At 42.4% G+C, this 22,029-nt stretch overlaps 1 protein-coding gene across 1 annotated transcript in view; it reads right to left on the reverse strand.

The window, feature by feature from the left end:
• Nucleotides 1-13,612, reverse strand: part of MAMLD1 (mastermind like domain containing 1) — a 177,266-nt gene extending 163,654 nt beyond the window's left edge. The window contains exon 1 of the mRNA XM_075260651.1: nucleotides 13,350-13,612. Coding sequence (XP_075116752.1) covers nucleotides 13,350-13,403 — 54 coding nt within the window. The 5' untranslated portion in view covers nucleotides 13,404-13,612. The remainder of the gene's footprint in view (nucleotides 1-13,349) is intronic.
• Nucleotides 13,613-22,029: the final 8,417 nt, after the last annotated feature.

Raw genomic sequence — 22,029 nt, forward strand, 5'->3', positions numbered from 1 at the left:
GAGTACAATGATTGGAGACCCAGGGGAGGATACAAACATAAAAAAACAATGTTATTTACCTCTCCTTGGCTCTGGTGCACTCCCTGCTGATGTCGGCCATCTTCAGTGATGGACGAGACGTCACGTGAGTCGGGCTTGCACCGCGACACATAAGGACACAAGCCCTGGCCCATGTGACGTTTGGGATGTCAACAAGTACGATTGAAACCTTCCGGAGCATAGGAGAGGTAAGTAATAGAGTTGAGCGAGTAGTGTTCGGATCACCGATCCGAACAGCACGCATGCATTGAAATCAATGCACGCAGCCGGCACGCGGCGGGTTAAGCGGCCGGCTGCCATCAAACCGGAAGCACCAGGTGCTTCCATTCATTTCAATGCATGCGTGCTGTTCGGATCGCTGATCCGAACAGTACTCGCTCAACTCTAGTAAGTAACATGTTTTTCATGTTCCCTCACCTCCTAGCCCTCCAATTATACCCCAGGGTCTGAAAACACCCCCCCTTCCTGAGTATATTGATACGGTTTGTGGGGTCGCAGGCTAGCAGCCTTACTTACCAATCCCAGCTTCTGCTCCGTAGAAAGGTAAGTGCTGGGGGCCATGAGCAGGAGCCAGGTTCAGTAAGTAAATAGGGCCCGTGTAGTGTAGTAGCCGCTGGCCTCCTTGGGACTGTAGGACAATACAACAGGAAACGGGGGAGGGAAAGGAGGGCAACCTGGACATGGAAATGTGGGGGCAACCAGGAAAGTGAAATTAAACTGTTGGAACAATTAAAGGGGGGCATTATAATACAATGAGGGGCCATTGGGTGAGACAGATTAATGTATGATGCTACTGAAGGGGCATTATTCTGTGTGAGGGTCACTAAGGGGCATTATATTATGTGGTGGCCATTTTGTGGTTCAGGTAAGTCTAAGTGGTGGTGATGTGGGGACCCACTTATGAAATCTTTTCACTGGGCCCACCCATGTGTTAAAATGGCCTGGACTGTCTCCATAATATAGTATATGTATCTAATGTATTATTATTATTATTATTATTTATATAATATCTTTTCTTAATACTTTAGGTTGTGCCATTCCTTTGTTATCCCTCCTAGACATGTCTGACTACATTGATAACTGGGTGCAGCTATTTTTTTTTTTGGGGGGGTCTCTGCCCAGGACATGGTCCAATCAGTGATGATAGTGTTGGACAAGACAATTGTAATACCCAGTTATATCTAAGGAAAATAACAGAGGAATGGCACTACACATTGTTTTAAGAAAGATGCCCCAGAAATATTATGCTATAGGAAATCCAACTATTTACTGAAATGGATGTGACCCGTCCTCCTTACGTGCTGCCAAACTTTCTAAAAGTGAAAGATACATTAAAAATAAAGACAGAATTCTACAAAGCAGTGCCCCTAGTGGTCACATCATATTGGACATCGATAGAATGGTATTCATTTCAGAAAAACAACGTCTACGGAGCTGGAGATTCCGGATAATGCTCCTTTAACAGGATTAAATACGGCTTGTTTGTGTATCTCTAAGTGTTTTTCCACAAGAGCTGCTTTGTAATGCATCATCAACCTGAAAAAGGTTAATGTTCCACACAGTTAGAGTGCACAGAAACACTTCTTGAGTAGCTTCAAGCTCAGTACAACAGCACCTCAACTAGTGGATGGGGGGAAAACGCTACAGAACTCAAGACTTGCAGGTAAAAAGAGTGCACGAGGAGTTAAAAGTCGAGGACTGAAGGATGCGCTTTGCATTTGGAAAAGCATTCAAGTCAATAATGATATGAAGGATAAGAGTATAACAAGCTGTGAATGACACTTCTAAATATAAAGCATCAACGCAAGATTTCCAGAATCCTGATGTTTCTGATTTTGCTAAAAAATAAGCAATCTCTGTAGAATGCCACCAATGCCACTAGGTTGGAACAATTTTTGCAATGGTTGGCAGAGGACACAACTGTTCCCGGGACTAAATCTGTTAATCTATGACCACATCTGTTTGCTAGTTTCCTGCTATTTGAGGCGTGTACACACAAGGAGAAAGTACAGTCTCATGTATTCATTCTTTATAAGTACACAGGGACAGCAATTTTCGCTAGGATACGCCATGTACTCCCATATTTAGGATCCCAACAGATAATATAATACCTATAGAAGTCACATAAAAATCATCATGGAACACCCTTGGAAAATGAACAGTACAAGCTCAGATGGAAAGAACTGGTTACAGTCCTATTATCTATTTTTACCCTTGCGTCACATCTGTGTTTCATAATCCATGGACTACCGAACACATTTCCACATGGACCACTAGACTATAATGGGGGTCCTTGTGCTTGCCGGGAAATCTCCGCACGAGCCACGCGGACAGGAAAGTAGATTTTCAAATACTTTATTTTGAAATACTTTCCTGTCCACATGTTCCATCCGGAAATCTCATGGCAAGCACAAGGACCCTATTATAGTCTATGGCGATCCGTGTGCTATCAGTGCACACCGGTTGCAAATGTGTTCGGTATTCTCTTCGATGAGGTCCTGATGTGGACTGCCCCGAACGGATTACCAACGCAGATGTGAATGAGGCCTTATTTAGGCTTTGATCCAGTCCTCTAGCTTAATCTAGGCTTGTACATAAGATTAGAGTTGACCAAAGCTCGATGGGAAAAAGGATCAACATGGTGGATCTCAACAAGTTCAATAAAAAACCCATAGAAAAAAAGTGTCAACGTTATCCCTATAAATGTTGAAAACACGTACCATGCTTCACCGTTGCACTTTTGTTGAACTATTTGTGTTAGTTTTCAGTCCCACAAATTATGTAATCCGAGCTTCATAAAATATAATTGATGTGTACAGCGTAGTGAAATATTCTGCACATGACTCATTTCCATTGACTTGTGCAACACAATACAGAAATAGCTTATATAGTATAGTGGAGCTTCATGACAAATAATTAAAGGGGTTGTCCAGAACTAGATATTGATGGTCTATCTTTAGAGTGGTTCATCAATATCAGACTGGTGGGGGTCAGACACCCAGTATTCCCTACCAATTAGTTGATATCTACACAGTGTACAGAGCCAGAAGCTCATCTGAACAGGAACTTTGCTCCAATAGCATGGCATGGCCATTACACATTCACTAACAGACAGTGTAAACTTAGACAGATAGTCTGACAACATGATGTATATGTCTTAGGATCTGATACTGCCATATTTTTAGAAGATTTAGTCTAAGTTTATACCAACTTTTACGCTGGGTTCACACCTGCATTTGGCTTTCCATTCGTTGGGTCTACTTGGGGACCTGAGAAATGGAAACCTAATTTTCTTAAGAAGCAGTTACTCATGGAATCTGGGTTTCCACTAGAAAAACGTGGAGAGAAAATCTCTGTATTTTTTTAAGCGGAATGGGGAACAGAATACTCAAACGGACTACAGGTGCAGGTGTGAACCTAGTCTAAATTGGCTTACTTTGAGCCAGAATTTTATGACACAATTTTACCACATTTTGACGCATCTTCACCAATTTAAACTATATTTCTTTTTTTCTGAGAAGCCACAGTAACATGTCTACCAAGTAAAAAAATTTTTTTAACTCTAAACTAGATGTACCAAGTTGATCCAAAAATATACCAAAGACGAGGCAAAGATGCAACAAAGAAGAGCCAAAGATGAGTAAAAGATGAAACAAAGAAGAGCCAAAGACGAGCCAAAGAGTCAACAAAAAAAGAGCCAAAGAAGAGGCAAAGATGCAACAAAAAAGAGCCAAAGACGAGCCAAAGATGAGCCAAAGAAGAGCCAAAGATGAGCCAAAGATGAGCCAAAGAAGAGCCAAAGAAGAGGCAAAGAAGAGGCAAAGAAGAGGCAAAGAAGAGGCAAAGATGCAACAAAAAAGAGCCAAAGATGAGCCAAAGATGAGCCAAAGACTCAACAAAAAAAGAGCCAAAGAAGAGGCAAAGAAGAGCCACATTTATATCAATTTCTTGTTGTAACTATCATAACAAGTCAGTGTAGGAGTTGTCCACTTCTGGCTCCTAACACTATGCAGATATCAGCTGAATGGTGGGTGTACTCGGTGTCGGACCCCACTGATTTTGATAAGGACATGTCATCAATATCTGGTTTCGGGCAAATCCTTTAGTACATCGATGAACCACCCCTGCAAATCAAATTAAAAAAACATCTAATATTTTGCAGTCTATACAAAGGTATCAGATGTGAAAACGAAGTCTGAACCTTCATCGCAAGATATAAATGTAATTCTCTAAGTAGCCAACATGTACTCTAGTGCAGGTCACAATACCCAATTATGCCTATAGTATTAGTCAGGCTTTCTGCGGCTTATACAGTCACCAGTAGACAAGTTCATGCCTTCCCCTACCAGAACTACAGAAAATTACAGAGTGCCTGGAAACATGAGTGAATCTGCCAAGGAGACGACTCTTTTTTTTTTTAAGCAAAAAGCTGATTAGCTGTTCTTGCTGGCAAAAAGCAGCTGGGCAGTCCGACAGGTTCAAGGCCAATACGAGTCCCCTTTCATGGAGGCACCATATGTTAAAACTCTCACATCAGCAGCTTTGCTCTTTGATAATCTCACTCCAGAGAAGTACAGAAAGGAAGGATGTGAATTGTACTAAGAACAGGGGGAGGGAGGTGTTTAGCATTGGTTCTGCATAAAATACAGTGCAGTCACCCTTCTTAATCCCTCTGTGCAGATTGAGTGCTAAAGCCAGACACCAAACTATGGATATCCTCAGTTATAATGGTGTAGGTTAATAATGAATGAATTTAATTATATTCATTTATACATAGGACAAAAATGCACCAAAACCTGGTCTACGAGCCCCGATAAGCAGATTTATGATGTTTCTAGACACTACACCATAAATGCAACTGGCAGATGTTACAAAGTCGAGAAACAATGCGGCGTTCAATGACCACCATGACAATGGGGAATTTTAATTTGCCTAATATATTGATATTTTTTAGGATTTTTGCTTGTTTCTAGTGAACTGATCCCTAAGTCTTCATGAATATAGGAGTATTAGGGCTGTAGTAGACTGAACACCCATAGGTTTCTATGGGGCCCTCCAATGGAACTTATATTGCTTTGCTTTCAGGGGAAGATTTTGCTTTGCCATAAGAGGACCATTTGGCAGCACACGGAGTTCCTGTATCTCCATAATAAGTGTGCCACCACCATACATTTTAATGCATATGGTTCTTTATGGATAGATTCTATTTTACCCCAAATAATATCAGAAAAGGACACTGCTAGTAGACAAAAAGTAGCAAAAATTATCAACTGCATTACCTGCTGGTCATGCTAATAAATAGCTGTCCGGGTAAGGCAGGGCAGTTTTTCTTTTTTGGCACATAGGTAGGAATCTTTTAAGGGGTTAATGGACATCTCCATAGCTTTGTGAGTAATCCACCATTTAGGTTCAGGATACATGGCAAAATAAAGTAAAACAGTTGTGGAATATGTAAAAATACAGCCACGTCATATACGAGTTGCAATCACATGCAACTTCCATTGAAGCCAATGATAAAAAAATTTGCACGCAATTTGGGCCCAAATTCCTTTAAATCTGGATTTTCTGTGACAGTCATGTTGCAGTCACGCCATGCAGAAACACAAATTTTCGTTGCACGACCTACATACACTTTTGCCGCCCGTAGTCCTTGCCTTAGCCATAAGCGCTGACACTTATGTAGACCCAACCTTCTACAAATGGGCTTGTCCACATGAACGGTTTGTAGTCACCACTAGGTATAGAACAGCCAGTTATTGAACTCAGATGTGACCGTCTGCGAATACAATGTCTCTATAACATATATAACATTCCTTGTACTTGTACGTCTGGTATACTGACGTGAACACAGTGAAATGTTGTAAAGGTCAGTAGCCCGGGTAAAAATGTATTACTCCTAATATACACTAAACTAATCTGTAGCCAGCAGGGCTGCAATGGCAACTCCCTGCACTCTCAATAGAGGTCTTATGTAACGGATATGGAGATTTGCCATGAAAAGGACACACGAAGGCAACATGACCACAGCAACAGGAAACTGGTAGGGAAATAAGCCTATTTATGGCAAGAGCCTATCCTATGCGGTTGCTCATGTCTAAACAGCTTAGTGTTTAACTCTTTTCCTTCTGTAGCAAAATAACCCAAGGCGACCTCACCGGGCTAAATAGTTAATGCGTATTATATATTATATTATTATTTTGCTTCTTTATACAGCGCCATCGTATTGCAGAGACATCATCAACACTGTTGCAATCTAAATTCCTTATCTTTGTATATGACCAATACTTATACTTTCTTCCAAAATTGTATTCACTTAAAAGTTATACTGCCCAACAGTGCACCCCTTTACCCATATCACTGCAAAACTAGGTGCATTTCAGACAACTCCGCTGCAAACGGACACTGGTGGTCATGGTGGTAGTCACCCAGCTTTCTAAGAAAGAGATGTGCCAAGTTGGTAACCCAGGACAAATAAGGACTTCTAACGTCTGGAGATTTTGCATAGATGCTGTGTATTGTATAATGTCTATAAAGGGTAACACTTTTTATTCTGTCTCAACTTCTCAGAATGATCAAGTTCCTCTGCTTCTCTTTCTGAGAAACGCGTTTTTCCCTAGACCTTCTGTTTCACTTCTTATGCTGTTTTCTAAGTAAAGAACACACACACTCACACAGTCGGATGTCATTCCCCTGAACTACCCCTCCTCGCCTGCACAATTTCTCATGCAAATCCAGATTCTTAGCTGGTGCCTTGACTGATGCAGACACAGGGAGGAGGGCAGAATTATGGGAAGGAATCTCAGAAGACTTCTCCAGTGTCATGGAAACAAAGATGATCGCAGCTTACATTTAAATAGGAATATATACAAACATTAGAGATCATTCAAGAGGGGGCAAGAGATATAATTAGCCTTTACCCAAGTGAAGGCGAGGGGTAACAAGGGGTTAACTCGAGAAATTCTGCTAACTGCTGACTAAAACAGTCCCTCGCTTAACATCAAACCAAAGACAGCGTCATCATGTCTAGTCTACAGAGGGCTAGATCTTCGGAATTGTGAAACAGGTCTACTCTAATCCGTATAATGTCACACAACTTTGTAAACAGGAGTATAATTTCAGCATTTGTCTTGTACGGCTCCTCCCTGCTGTCTTGTAGGACGGCTTGAGGAGGATCTAACAGCCTTTCTGCTTTATTCAATGACATGCAGAAAATTAGCTGACAAAGTTTAGTCTAACTTTTGACCGCTTATACAACTTGGGCGTCCATGTCACTGAGGTATAATGGTGGAAAGGCTGGAGCTCGAGTGATGACTTTTGTGAAGGTCAGAGATTCGGCTCATCCCTACTAAGTTTGTGAGTGTCCAATCACCTTTAATTTGTGTAACCAGATATATACTAGATATGTATTTACTTTCTCATGTGGACATTTCCTTTAAACTGCGGTATGGAGCCAACATAGTGGTCAAGAAAGTAACAAGGTACAACTCACAAATCTATTGAAGAAGTCAAAGAAGATGTGTAGTGTCACCTTGGACCCGCGATGGTGGGTTAAATAGGAGGGTCCAACATTTAGATATTCACTTTTCATTGCATATGGACAGGACCTCCCTCTATGAGCCACAACAGAGACCCAATCTCCAAATTGACAGCAATTTGTCAGATTCAGAGGAGGGTCATCTTTGAAAGACACAAATTTTGAGTTGGTACCTGGCCCTTTAAAAAAGCCTCTGAGTTTTTTTTTTTTCCATAGACAAGTCTGACCTTGAAGAAGGACATTTATGGTCACCACGGAAGGGCTATTAATCGGGAGAATCAGTATGATATCATAATGGGGTTATAAAGTAGTAGTGAGTAATACTACATCTGCTAAGGGGTCCCCCTAAAGGGCTAAAGAAGGCGCTGTTCAGAAAGCATCTACCAGAACATGATCCCGCTCAATGAATAAGCAACTCTGGAAAAGAATAGTCTTTGGCTCCAGATTATGAGGGATCCAGAAGAATGTCATGATTATTTTCAGAATATGGCATGTGACTCCACAGAAGCAGAAAGTGCTTTCTTTTTAACCTGACCCCCTTTTGTCACTTTGGGGATCTTATTAGTGGGTAGAACTGTACCCATTAATGTAACCCATTTAAGTTGCCAATGCCCTTATTTTGCAAGGTTAAAGTTTGACCACAACCGTAATGTGGCCAACTATTAAAGGACATGCAAGTTTTGTTCTTGGTGCTGGGTGGTAGCAAATAAACCAATGAGAGGCTGGCAGTTGTGAATCCTTGCAAGGCATAAAAAAACATCTACGGTAAGTCTACCATACACACCAGATTAGTATCAAACCTACCGATATTCACAAGTGTGACCCCAGATTTATTTCATGGAGTTACCCTTCATCTAAGATTTCATGCGCATGACCGCGTGCAGGGTCAGGGTACTAGACATCTTTTTCATTCTATTAGTTTCTATAGCCTCATACACAAGCCCATATATTACTAAGGGCCGTGAGAATGTAACAAAACTCAGGATAGGTCCTATACCTATCCTCTTTGCGTCCAGGGCTCACTGGCAAAAATGAAGGGTAAGGTAGCATGGTGGCTCAGTTAGCCCATCTACAAGGAGTTTGTATGTTCTCCCCATGTTTGCGTGGATTTCCTCCCATACTCCAAAGACATACTGATACAGAAAAAAAAAAAAAAAAATGAATGGGTATATCAAATCTCATCCATGTGCCATCCTACAATGGACTTGACACATGTCCTATGTATGTAGCCAAAAATTAGAAAATCAGGTTTACCTTTCAAAAGTCTGGCATCTTTACTTTATAGGACAACGTTGCCTGTGAGATTCTGCTGTCTATAGGCATAAGCCCGCTGTGCCCCATGATCTATTCAGTGTGGAGCTGAAGCATTCATATGTAAAAGAACACACAAGTGAAGCACAGAAAAGTCCACAAAGGGGCAATTACCAGAGAAAAGCAGAAATGACTGTATTAAATGGGTTTTACATACTGGAGTACATTACATTAATCATCTAAACCACTATCCTTTTACAGAATAACCTCCAGTATGCAAATATATTTGTCCAGAGCTTCCCTCTGAAGGTTATCTTGGTAAAATCCCAGAGCTGTGACCATAAAGATTGATTTCCTTCTATTAAAGGGTATATGTGATAAGAGGGATCATTGTTGTTTCTACTCTCCTGCTATAGCGCTATAGTATTACATTTGGTTCCTACACATTGGTATCACAAATAAGGTGATGGAGATGGGACAGTGGACACATAATACATACGTAAGGATCTCGGTATAGATCACTTCCATATAGCTTGTCTGCCCACCTCTAAAATAGCCTGTCTGACATCCAGACCAGATTTCCAGCTCCACCATATATTATGCATACTGGCCGCATACTTTGAGAAAACCATCTGCCTAGAAAACCACTTTCAATGCAATTTTTTGGTTTCACTATATTAAGAAATTGCTATTAAGGGGGTTGTATCATCATATACAGCGCCTTTAATATCAGAGCAGTCATGGTGATCAGCTGTCGGGCACGGCCAGCCAAGAAACATTGGACCACATTTACCAAGGCGGGTAGCACATGACTGTGTGCTGCCGGCTAGCCATGAATTAAAGGCACAGGGGACACGTGGATGTCCCCTTGTGCCACCTGTGCACTGGCCGCGCTTCCGTGGCTTTTTTGATGCCATGGAAGCAAGAGCCACAAAATGCTATATTTCGTGGCCCAGGCTATCGGCCCAGACAAGTGAACGTGTAATTCACGGTCATGTGTACAGGCCCGTAGAAATGAATGAGTCGGTGTGCTATCCATGAAATACATGTATAGTATACTGAACACAACCACAGTCAGCTGTAACTGGCCCAAGGCAGATATAACTAGAAAGTGGCCAAAATGTGCTTCATCATGGGCAAAGCAGAAACCATTAGTAATTCAATTGTGGCAAGTCTTAATCCCATTGGTGTAAGAATCACCAATTCTAATAAATTCCTCCATTACTTGATACTGGTTCTTCATTATGGTTTGTAGTAAGGGGATCAAGTGGGGGACCCATTCCACGTTGTCCATAATTCCCTAATATGGCATATGAAGAGGGATTATCCTGATGGGACAAGTATAGAAGGGTAGCTGTAGGGGGAACAGTTAGCAGTGGCAGCCAACCCCAAATGTCGAGGGGGCCCAAAGGCCTCTCTGCCATATAATAGGCCAATGTCCAAAGTGCAATGACATTATGACCAAGCAAGTGCCAGTATTTGTGGTAGGTGGGCCCATTAGCCATATACTATACTATGAGTCAATATAATGTTACCAGTGTTGACATTGCCCTGAAATACATACCATAACCATTACCATAACATGTTTCCAGTCCTCCTCTCCTACGGTGGGTATTAGGAAGATATTAGGCGTGCAGGCAATGACTGTTCAAGCCACAATAACAATAAAAACAATCAGGGATTAAACCAGCTAACCCGAATTAACATCCTTCATTGTGCAGTTTTTCAATAATAGCCTCATAAAACAAGAAATGGCTTTGTGATACCGTGTCAGGAGGTTATCAGCAATAAAGAGAAAGGAAAAAAACTGATCTTTTTTATTTCCATGACTGCCAGCCTATTTTCCATGGGAGTGTAAATAAGAATTGGCTCCGCTTTCCAGATATAGACAAGAGGGATTAGCTGCAGGATGCCACACTAACAAAAGCCAAGACTGTGATCCAAGGGCCTGGCACCGCTGGGACTTGGGGGTGGGAGGGGATAGCGGGTATGCTGTTACACACACACACAAAACTTACTTGACCCTTCTCGACAAACCATCGAGGTCATTTCTACAAGAACTTTAATGGCACCGCTGGCACCGGCCAAGTAAAAATGAGTTATCAACACTTTTCTTACTTATCAGACAAAACTTTCTTTGAAACGTCTGGAGATCTTTGTAAAACATAATTCACATGACAGACTCCTAAAACTCTTTTGCTGCCTCCAAAAACTTTCTGTGCTATGCTGGGAGTTGTAGTTCAGCAACACTACAACCAGTTCAGTTTGCCTTCGAGTTACCTCCACATCATGGTTTTACAACGTGCGCCAAATCTGTGAAAATCAGACTATTGGACTGCAAAAGGGAATCTGAAGATTTTCTTAAAGCTAGTTTTCAGCGTTGTGTTAACTTCATGTTTGTTGTGTTTAGCAAAAGTAAACAAACAAGATACAAAGTATAAAGTGCGAATACAATAGCGAATACAATGTTGCGACCCTCTAAAGTCAACAGGTAGGTTGTTATCGAAAAGCGATTCTAAGTTCCTAGGAACAGCAGCGTGTTATTACACTTCAGTGGACAATGCAGGCATGCTGCAGGATTGAATTAAGAGGCTCCTTAAACAGAACATATTACTCAGAGAAAGGAAACGCTTATTAATACTGCATCACAACCTGCTGCCATGTGCGGGTATAATGTACACAATAGATTGACATGAACTGCCACTGACTTCTAGAGGACAGGCGACAAGGGAATCACAGCTTTAACCCCCTCTGTGCTATTTCCCATACCGCTCCTTCCTGTGCAGCGACCAGCCTCACTCTGCAAAGCAGCAACCCAGGGGTTAATCAATGAGTGGGTGGGGGAAAATAAACCAGTTTTAAAAAACATGAGCCAGCTCCAGGCTCCCACACTGTGTCTGGGAGGCTCTGAGGGTGTTTTCCTTGCAACAAAATTTATTTCTCCTGGCTGTGCAATGTGCTGCAGAAACACCAGCCATTAACATGTTCAGTGCCAGACCCATGCAAAGTACCGCTAAATGTAAAGTCTGGTTTTTTTTTCAATATTTGCTGCAATCCATTGTTCCCTGTAAGCAACCTCTTCTGGCTGGTAGTGATCTTAATGTGGTCCGGAAAAATGTCTGCCTCCGTGATCAGCACTACATCTCAACTATGTCTGCCAATGGTAAATACATATTAATAGGTGATCGGTTGTGGTAGAGTTGCAAGTATAGGTTTACCACTACCGTAGGTTTAATGTATTGAGATATTATGGAGCGATCTGTTCCGAATGACAAACTCAGCTCTGCTACACCTCACCAACACAGCCCTGTAACATATTACATCCATATACACAAGGCACACAATGATCATCAAGTAATCCCAGATAGCTCAGCACACAAACACACATTCACCCCCTGCTGGACAGGGCTCAAGCACATCAGCTCAAGCCTTGCCACTGGTTGACAATACAAGTCTGCAAGGCAGGTGTCACTTTACCAAAGGAGAGGAGGCGGCGCATTTATCAAAGTCTTTAGCTTACAAAAGATAGCAATAACTGGCTATGGAGGGCTTTACCTGATGCATTAACACATGCTTCATTGATCCTACTCACGCTCTGAAATATCTAACGCTTTGTATAATGCACATTATTGTCATTGTAGTTAATAAAAAAAATCGGAAGCGCGCAGATCTGCACTGCAGTTAAAAGCCCTGTGGTCTATTAATTCACGGTGACACCGCCATGACCTGTGACCTGCATAGAATAGCATCAAATGAAGTCATTCTGGTTATTACAGTGTAATGGTTGCTGCCAGATTAATAGGCTGTATGTAACACTCCCAGCCCATTCAAGACACTTTGAATGAGAGACTTGGTACCAGTGTAACTGTGCGAGCCCATATGTAGTCTGTGTGGTTTAACCCCCTCCTGGCCGGGCGAAACACTGCCCATTGTAGCGCACGGATGGCTGGTATCTTACAGCACCAAAATCATTAGGGCATAAGGCAGACCCTTCTGTTTACACAGGGATATTCCAGCTTTCAAGCCGGAGTTTATTGGCAAATTTTAATCCTATTAGTCCCCTGTGCAGTCAGCAGCATTAATCTAGGATAATTCAGACATTATTTCTGTAACCCTGGAACTGTAAAATAAAACACCGACGGTAAGACACTATCAATAATCCAGGCACTGGGCAGCTGTCCTTGTTCTCTGCTACACATTATATAAGAGAATCTGTACCGCTTGGCCATAATAGCTGCCCTTCCAATCTGATCAGTCACGCTTTGACAATTGTTTAGTCTGGTAATGCTCATTATATAATGACAAGCCCTATAATCATGTCATACCCTTTACCCATCATCACACTTTTGCTGATGGATTCGCCACCTATTAGATATAGCCTGCACTTTGGATTGACTGACACTTCACGGTCCAATTCCCGAAGCCTGGGGTTTGTCATATGGGATGATGGGATACAATGACACTTGGATCAGATACAATGACACTTTAGGGAGAGGTCTAGCTATAGGCACTGCATGTTACTTACTGGTATATAGGGCTCCATGCGTGGTGCTTCTGTGCGCTGGGAAACCAGCAGCATTTTGGACTGGAGATCCACCAGATATTACATCCACTTTGGTTTATTGGTAAAACCCCAAAATAAAAAGAGACAGTCAGGACGAGAGGAGATTTTGCAGTGTCTATGTAAATGTATATATTTTCCTTTTAGACTCCAGACAAAAGCATCCCAGTGAGGCAGTTGGCTAATGATTCACCCAGTGCCTGTCTCAGACTGCTCACTACATTTCCATCAGCCCACAGTTCTCACTTCAAGGAGGAGTCTCTGGGCTTTAAATTACTGATAGGACATTTACAACTGCTGTGTCACCAAGGGAGGAGGAGACAGCCTGGAGTCACTCAATCTTAAAGGGGAAACAAGCATTCACTTTACACTGCTCATTCCTGACAATTACATCCCAGTGTGGGAAAGTAATGGACAGGGAGCATTTGCAAGAGCGAGCCCTCCTCCCCCCTCCCCTGTGGCTGAAGCATGATGTTCACATTGGAGTATGTACAATCGGAATTACATTATAGCAGCGCCACTACCGCTAATGATGGCAATGATAACAATACCATCATGGACACAATGGCCAGGACACACCGTGTACTATAGGACATTGTGTGCTCTGTATATGCACCGCTATCAGTATATATGCATTGCCTTATTCCTAAACATGTACATCAGACCGCGCAAATTAACTACGACAGGTCTAGCCTGTTGCTCATCAGCACAGATTTTGGAAATTTCTGTTTATGATGATCACCACAACTTTGCAAACCCCCCCCCCCCCCCCAGAAAAACGTAAATGCATAAAATATAACATAACATATGCAGCAATCTTTCTAATATGTCAGAATAGAAAGGGCAATACATTAATATAGGCGTCGTGGTATATCGGCTTACAACATAGATATGGATTATTGCAGTTTAGAATATTTCTGCATTGTAGAGCTGTAATAGACATGCATTGCAGTCTGCAGGGCCATACATTACTGCTATATGTCTGCAATTTTATACAAAGGTAAATCCTGGATGTATTAGTCAGAAGAATATGGTAACATGCTGTGTTGTGCACATATCCTCCATAATCAATAGAAGTCTAACTGCTGGTTATATAGTTATTAAGGCTGAGGTCCAATATATAATCCTTCAGGGCAATAACAGCTATAAGGCAGGGCCAGTTACCCAATATTAGAGGAAAAATTCAACCTCTCATCTTTAAGGCCTCTTGCAGACGACTGTGAGGGTCAGTGTGCTATCTATGTATTTCACAGGTAGCACACTGATTCATTCTTTTCTATGGGCCCTCCTCATAGTATAATGTCCCATAGCAGTCCCTCCTCATCGAATAATATGCCATAGTGGCTCGTTCTCACAGTATAATATCTCTTAGCAGACCCTGCAGATAGTATAATGACCCATAGCAGCCCCTCCTCACAGTATAATGTCCCATAGAGGTCCCTTCCAACAGTATTATGTCCCATAGTGTCCCCCTCACACAGTGCTATGTCCAATCATAACCTATGCACACAGTATAATGTCCCATAGCGGCCCCTCCTGACAATATAATGTCCCATAGCATCCCCTGCACATAGTATAATGTCACATGGTGGCCCGTACACAAATATAATGTCCCATAGTGGCCGCTTCCAACAGTATTATGTCCCATAGTGGCCCCTGCACAAAGTATAATGACCAATAGTGGCCCCTCCTCACCGTATGATGTCATACAGCGGCTTCTCCACACAGTATAATGTCCCATAGCGGCCCTACACACAGTATAATGTCCCATATTGTCCCCTGCACACAGTATAATATCCCATAGCATCCCCTACATACAGTATAATATCCCATAGCATCCCCTCCACACAGTATAATGTTCCATAGCAGCCCTACACACAGTATAATGTCCTATAGCAGCCCTACACACAGTATAATGTCCTATAGCAGCCCTACACACAGTATAATGTCCTATAGCAGCCCTACACACAGTATAATGTCCTATAGTAGCCCTACACACAGTATAATGTCCTATAGCAGCCCTACACACAGTATAATGTCCTATAGTAGCCCTACACACAGTATAATGTCCTATAGTAGCCCTACACACAGTATAATGTCCTATAGCAGCCCTACACACAGTATAATGTCCTATAGTAGCCCTACACACAGTATAATGTCCTATAGCAGCCCTACACACAGTATAATGTCCTATAGTAGCCCTACACACAGTATAATGTCCTATAGTAGCCCTACACACAGTATAATGTCCTATAGTAGCCCTACACACAGTATAATGTCCTATAGTAGCCCTACACACAGTATAATGTCCATAGCAGCCCCTCCACACAGTACAATGTCCATAGCAGCCCCTCCACACAGTACAATGTCCCATAGCATCCCCTTCACACAGTATAATATCCCATAGCATCCCCTCCACACAGTACAATGTCCCATACACACAGTATATTGTTCCATAGCAGCCCCTGCACATGGTATAATGTCCCATAGTGGCCTTTCCACACAATAGTATGTCCCATCATGACCCTATCATAACAGTTTTTGTTGAAAATACTGCAAAAATTTTGGGTTCAGTAAAATCAGAATATTATTGGATGCACCACCCACAAAATATTATTATATTCTGGAGTCTTTCCGGACCCCAGAGTATAATGATCAGATGCCCTGGGGAGGTGACAAACATAAAAATTAGTGATACTTACCTCTCCTGGGCTTCACCACAGCTCCCTCCTCTTCAATGATGTCGCAGCATCATTATATATCGTAACACCAGCCTGTACAACAGAGACAAAAGAGAAAATCTCACTGCTCACCTAATAGACAAAAATAAATGAAATTCAATCAGAATGTGATGCACGGAAGAAACTCACAAGACTCAAAGTAGTGAGACATAGATTTAAAAAATGGTGATAAAAAGTCCAGCATCAAGCGATATTCCTCATGTAAAATATAGCTTTTAATTCAGGATTAAAAAATCAAACCAAAGTTACATGGTCCATAGAAACAATGGAATAGCTTACGTGTTCCAGGGTGTTAATGTCTCTTATTCATAGCATAGAGGCCCAAAGATAGTAGGGAATCAGCGCTGGAGCCCAGGAGAGGTGAGTAACACTGTTTTTTTTTTTTTTTATATTCACTCACCTCCCCAGGTGTCCCATCATTATACTCTGGAGTCTGAGGAGAACCCCAAGTATAATAATAGCAGTATTTGTTGGGGTTCGTACAACAAATACTTTTGCTGTGGCCTTACTTACTATCCCTGCTCCTGTTCATGGCTGCCTGTGCTTCCCCTTCTTCCCTCCAGGATGCCCCTGCAACATGATATGGGATGCATGGGGGCCCCTGGAGGGCAGAGGAAGAAGCAGAGGCAACAGTGAGTGGGAATGGGGATCAGTAAGTAAAAAGGGCACATTACCTGGTGGGTAGGGCTGAGTGATCAGGATCGGAAAAGATCGGATGCCGATCAGAAGATCGAATACATTTCACGATCGCGATCGGGTTCCAATTCCACCTAGAAAAGATCGGGACGGAATTCCGAACCCGATTGCTCAACTTACCTGCACAGAAGCACTGCCGCTGCCACTCCCCGTTGTTCGCGCTCCTCTTCTCTCTACTTCACATGCCTGCAGAGCATTGTACGCACCCCCACCTCCGAAGTTAGTGTTACAGATGCTGGGAGAAGGCGGGGCTTGTGGCTTAGGAGAGTGTGGGCGAGTACTGGGAGGGTAGATGTGAGTGATGCACTCACGTCTCCCCGCCCTGTACCCGCCCACACTCTCCTAAGCCACAACAAGCCCCGCCTACTCTAAGCATCAGTAACACTAGCCTGGGAGGCGGGGGCACGGATGGCGCTCTGCAGGCATGTGAATTAGAGAGAAGAGGAGCAAGAACAATAGGGAGCGGCAGCGCTTCTGTGCAGTTAAGTAGGGGGTACTAAGTAGCCGGGGGATTTTTTAATTACTACATAGCGTGGAGTCCAAAAATTGAAGCGTTCAATTTTTGGACTCCATGCTGTGTAGTGAATAGGATCATATTTAAAATCCAATCTTCAATCATTAAAAAATCCCATTGACTTGCATTAGGATCGGAAATGGGATCAGGATTGGGTTCAGATGGAAAATGATCGGAAATCGGATTTCAAAAATGATCCTGAAATCTCAAGATCGGCTCAACCCTAGAGGTGGGATTACTTCAGCAGGTAACAGCCTATTTAAAGGGTTGCAGGCCCTGTGGCAGCTGCTAGGGCTGCTATAGTGGTGCTTACTCTACTGGTTCACAGTGGTCGCAGATAAGACTGGACCCATAAGGGGGCCCCACACATTACCTCCCTACAGTAAGGTTAATTAAACTTCTTTGCCCTCTGCTCTGATTTCCTTTGAAGACTGGCAGCACATCATAAATGCATTACCACTGCTCTCTGGTGCACTGGAGTGAGAAGATTTATGATACACAGCCTTCCACTGTCAGAAAAGGGGACGATTTCCAATTAGTGCCAAAAATAGTAGTTTTCTAGCTGCATATAGTCAGAGATGGAATCTATGGAAGGGACAAGAAAGGGGGCACAATTACTGTGTGGGGGGCAGTATCAGAGGATCGGGGTAATGAGAAACTTATGTGCACAGACATGTCGTGAACAGGTCCTCATGGTGGTTTACACCCAGATAGAGAAGTAAAGGGAAAGGTATGCGTTGCTAAAATGTACAGTGGCTTAGAATCGTGAGGGAAAGTTCTGTAGGGGGAAGGGGTCCAAGCTCAGCCTGTAAGCCTTTAGTTGTACCCCTGGTTACATATTATAGAAATGCAGATATTGTGTCTGCTTTTGTAACAAGAGTGAAGTAGTGTTTCAGACAGAAGTCAGCTGATTTACTGATCTCGAATGATCCTTTTGCTTCCATAACAAGACGATTTATCCTAATATGCTTGCCTAATGAGAATCCATGACAAGTATGTGAATATGGCAAGCAGTGAGTTATCACTCATGACTGTCAGATACATGTCAGGATAACACAACTGAGATCAATGAAAATACGTTCAATGAATTTCCTTAATCCTACATGATAGTCCGATACCTTAGATCCAATTATTGTTATAAATGATTAGCATGACAATGGCTCAGTATTATTGCACAAGATATCCGCTCTTCTACCAACTTCACTTCCAATGTGGCAGAATTAGATGTGGCTGCGTTTTATCATTCCTATTATAGCTGCAGTACTTGGGTTTCCTGCAGTTCTGTTGAACGAGAGTTAGATCGCCAGAAGGGTTATGTCATAACTCTGGTTCTCTAGAATTGCCGCTACTCTGCATACGGAAGTCATGATATAGATTCTAAAATGTAACATTATTAAACCCCCGAAGTTCATGTGTAAATTTTAAGTGGTAAGTGAAAGCACATGGACCCCATAGACTATAATGGGGTCCATTCACTCTCCTCGTACTGCCCACACAGAACATGTGGACAGAAAAGTACTTTGTGATCTACTTTCATGTCCGCATGCCTCGTGCGGAGACTACACGGAAAGCACATGGACCCCATTATATAATCTATGGGCTTTCACTGCACACTGCTTGCCAATGCATTTGGTATTCCATTCGGGGGGTCCTTCTCCTTTCTCCTTTTTTGCAGGGTCCTCTTTGGGCCTCCTGGGTGATGTCAAGTGTCTTGGGGACTGCTGAGACCTGTGATTGGTCCTCAGAGGTCACAAGGGGTGAGCTGATATCATGACGCTTTAACATATGCATGGTGAAATCAACCCTCTCCATGTGAATTCTGAGGCCCAATCTAATACCAAAGCGTTCTACTAGGGGTACATAACGGCTCCCAGGAGGTTGAAAAAACCCTCCAAGAGCGCACTGGATGATGTGGTTCTCCACTTACTATTTGCATATTGCATATTTATGGTTGACTTTTGGAAATTTGGATCAATTTTCTGTTTTCATCTCTAATCGTGACATGGACCATACAGTTTCAGGAAACATTAACTTGACTTTTGTGATATCACACTGCAGCAAGTTATCAGACTGCCACATTCATATGAAACATTTATGCAGAGAATATACCAATTGCTTTTACCATGACTAGTAACTTAGATGGTATATAAAGACAAGAGAAGCTACTAACATAGAAAGACAGTCTTTCACTTGACCTGGAACCAACAGCATAGTATAAACTTGCTTATTGACCAGTCATGGTCTAACCCAGTCAACGTGATGAATTTCACCAGGGTTCTGCAGTGCGGTGCCTGAGGCTACACAATTTGTAAATCCATCTTTTATTGACTTTCTAACAAGCCCCTCACTTAAGCAGGAAGCAATAACAGATAATCGATCAGGTGAATCATATTCCTATTTTTCTCTGTAACTTTAATGATTCTTGGGGTTAATATAATAACTTAACACAAGCCCCAAGGGGGTTATTTGCTAGCCTAGGTGTAATCTGTACGGTACAGTAATCTTGAGCACTGTAGACGTATTAATGGAGATGTCTCCTATAATATTATTAAGTGGGATCCATTGGGTTCCATAGTGATCCGAGTTCAGGAAAGTAGAACAATAGAAGGATCCAGTTCATACGGCATAAATAATACAGATCCTAAGATGTCGCCATACTATGTCCATGTAAAACTAACTGGTCTTTGTTATACATGACTACATGGGATTGCCTGCTGAGGACAAGGATTGTGTGCCCATGGTTGGCACGTCATAACTGCAGTACCAATGAGCAGTGCCAATAGAGTGACCGGGGACTTACCAGGTGAGTAATAATAACCATGCTCTTTTGTCATATTCTCTACTTTCAGGCCAGTTTTTAAAAATCCTGGACAACCCCTTTAATGACTTAAAGGAAATTTTTTTTGCAAGCAGTTAAAGCTATAAAATAGTGATTCCAAATGGTAATAAAGCATTGTAAGCTGCCTATGGGACCATATTGTACATTCAATTGGCTTTAATTTGTGTTGGATTTAGATGGATTTTTGCACGTTAGGTATTTTTTCCAAGAAGCATGATGGTAGCATATAGAGTGTCTATAAATCTATACTATGGAGTTGTTGGTACTCTGCATACAGCCTTAGACACCATACACATGGGACAATCTGGATCGGAAAATCAGTCTGTACATTAGACAGATTTCCTGGCCCAAATCCAGTCAGGAGACCAGGACTGCTTGTATCATAGTGATCCAGGATCCTAGGAGTCCATGCCATCCCAGCATCATTGTCACTTTCGAATAGCACGCACCCATAAGAATGAATGGCCACTTAACTCCCTGCATGTCGGCTGCGTCCATTCATTCCTATGGGTGCGTGCTATTCGAAACGGGAATTTCGAATCGTGCTCGCTCATCTACAGAATCTAATAGATGGCGTCCTGACACTGGACACTGCACCAATGAGATTGCTAGAGGTTGTATAATGTGTATATGGCCAGAAGCAGCTCTGTATATATTCAGGTGGATGGGATCAGAGCAGTAGTTCTCCATCACCACTGATACAGTGTATGGCTCTGTAGCATTGCATTACACTGTATACCACTTCAGTGATGATCATCGGACCCTCACCAATCAGATGGGGTCTTGGACAACCCTCTTAAAGATCTTCAAAATATAAAATGATGGGGACACTTTGCAGGTTGTGCTACAAAGGTACCAGACTGGGTTACTCTGCTCTACCCACTCCCTGATCCAGAAATGTGTGAGGGTCTGTGATCTCTGCAACTTTCTTAAAACCATTGTCTTTGTCTGGTTTTCTTGGTGACTGGTGACTGCTTATTTAAAGGGGTTGTCCCATAACAAGGATCCTCTCTATACTGCTAGTTTATGTGGATATAAGACTTTCCTAAATACATTGCTTTACAAAACTGCTTAGTTTGGCCGCTATCTTAATTTATTCACTTCATTGTTTACACTGCGTTTCTATGGCCACGGGGCTTATCTGCTCAGTTCCCAAGTGATGTAGCTGCCTGCTCTCAGGGGGGAGGGAGGAGCTGAGTGCTGGGAGCAGCTCTGAGCTGTGTATGTCTGACAAGTAACGGAGCTCCTCAGATAGGGTAGGGGGAAGGTGAGAGCTCCAGTATTTCTGAACTGGCTCTTCCACTAATCAGTTGGTTTAATTGAATTTGGCTGATAAGGGCTGAGATAGGGAGTCCAGTACCTCTGTATGTATTCCAAACTGACTCAAATCCAGATCTGCTACATCAGCCTCTACATCAGCTTCATACTGTGGTAATTCATTTACAACCAATTCCTCATTACTGACTGCAAACATAGCAGATAGCAGAGCAAGTGAAACCCTGCCCACCAATGTGCCGAAAAAAACAGGAAGTGAAGAGAGCACACAGCCTGCAGGTTGGTGAACAGGCATGGTGGGAATACCCCTTTAAAAGGGATTCCATCTGTCGCTCTTGTTCCTGACTTATCATCCTCACTCTGATCATGGAGTCAGATAAGTTCCTGAATTTTATTTTTGTTCTAGAATTTGCTGCCTGGTTCTTTTTGTACTGCTCATAATTCTGACTCTTGGCCCATCATCCAAGAACATCTCGATCTCTTCCCCTACATTGTGGCGTGCTGACTCCTATTGACTTAACTACTGACTACACTACAATTCCTTCTAGCATATCTACCACCAATTCATGACTATTTTAT

This window comes from Leptodactylus fuscus, chromosome 11 (assembly GCF_031893055.1).
Source record: "Leptodactylus fuscus isolate aLepFus1 chromosome 11, aLepFus1.hap2, whole genome shotgun sequence".
Classification (NCBI taxonomy): domain Eukaryota; kingdom Metazoa; phylum Chordata; class Amphibia; order Anura; family Leptodactylidae; genus Leptodactylus; species Leptodactylus fuscus.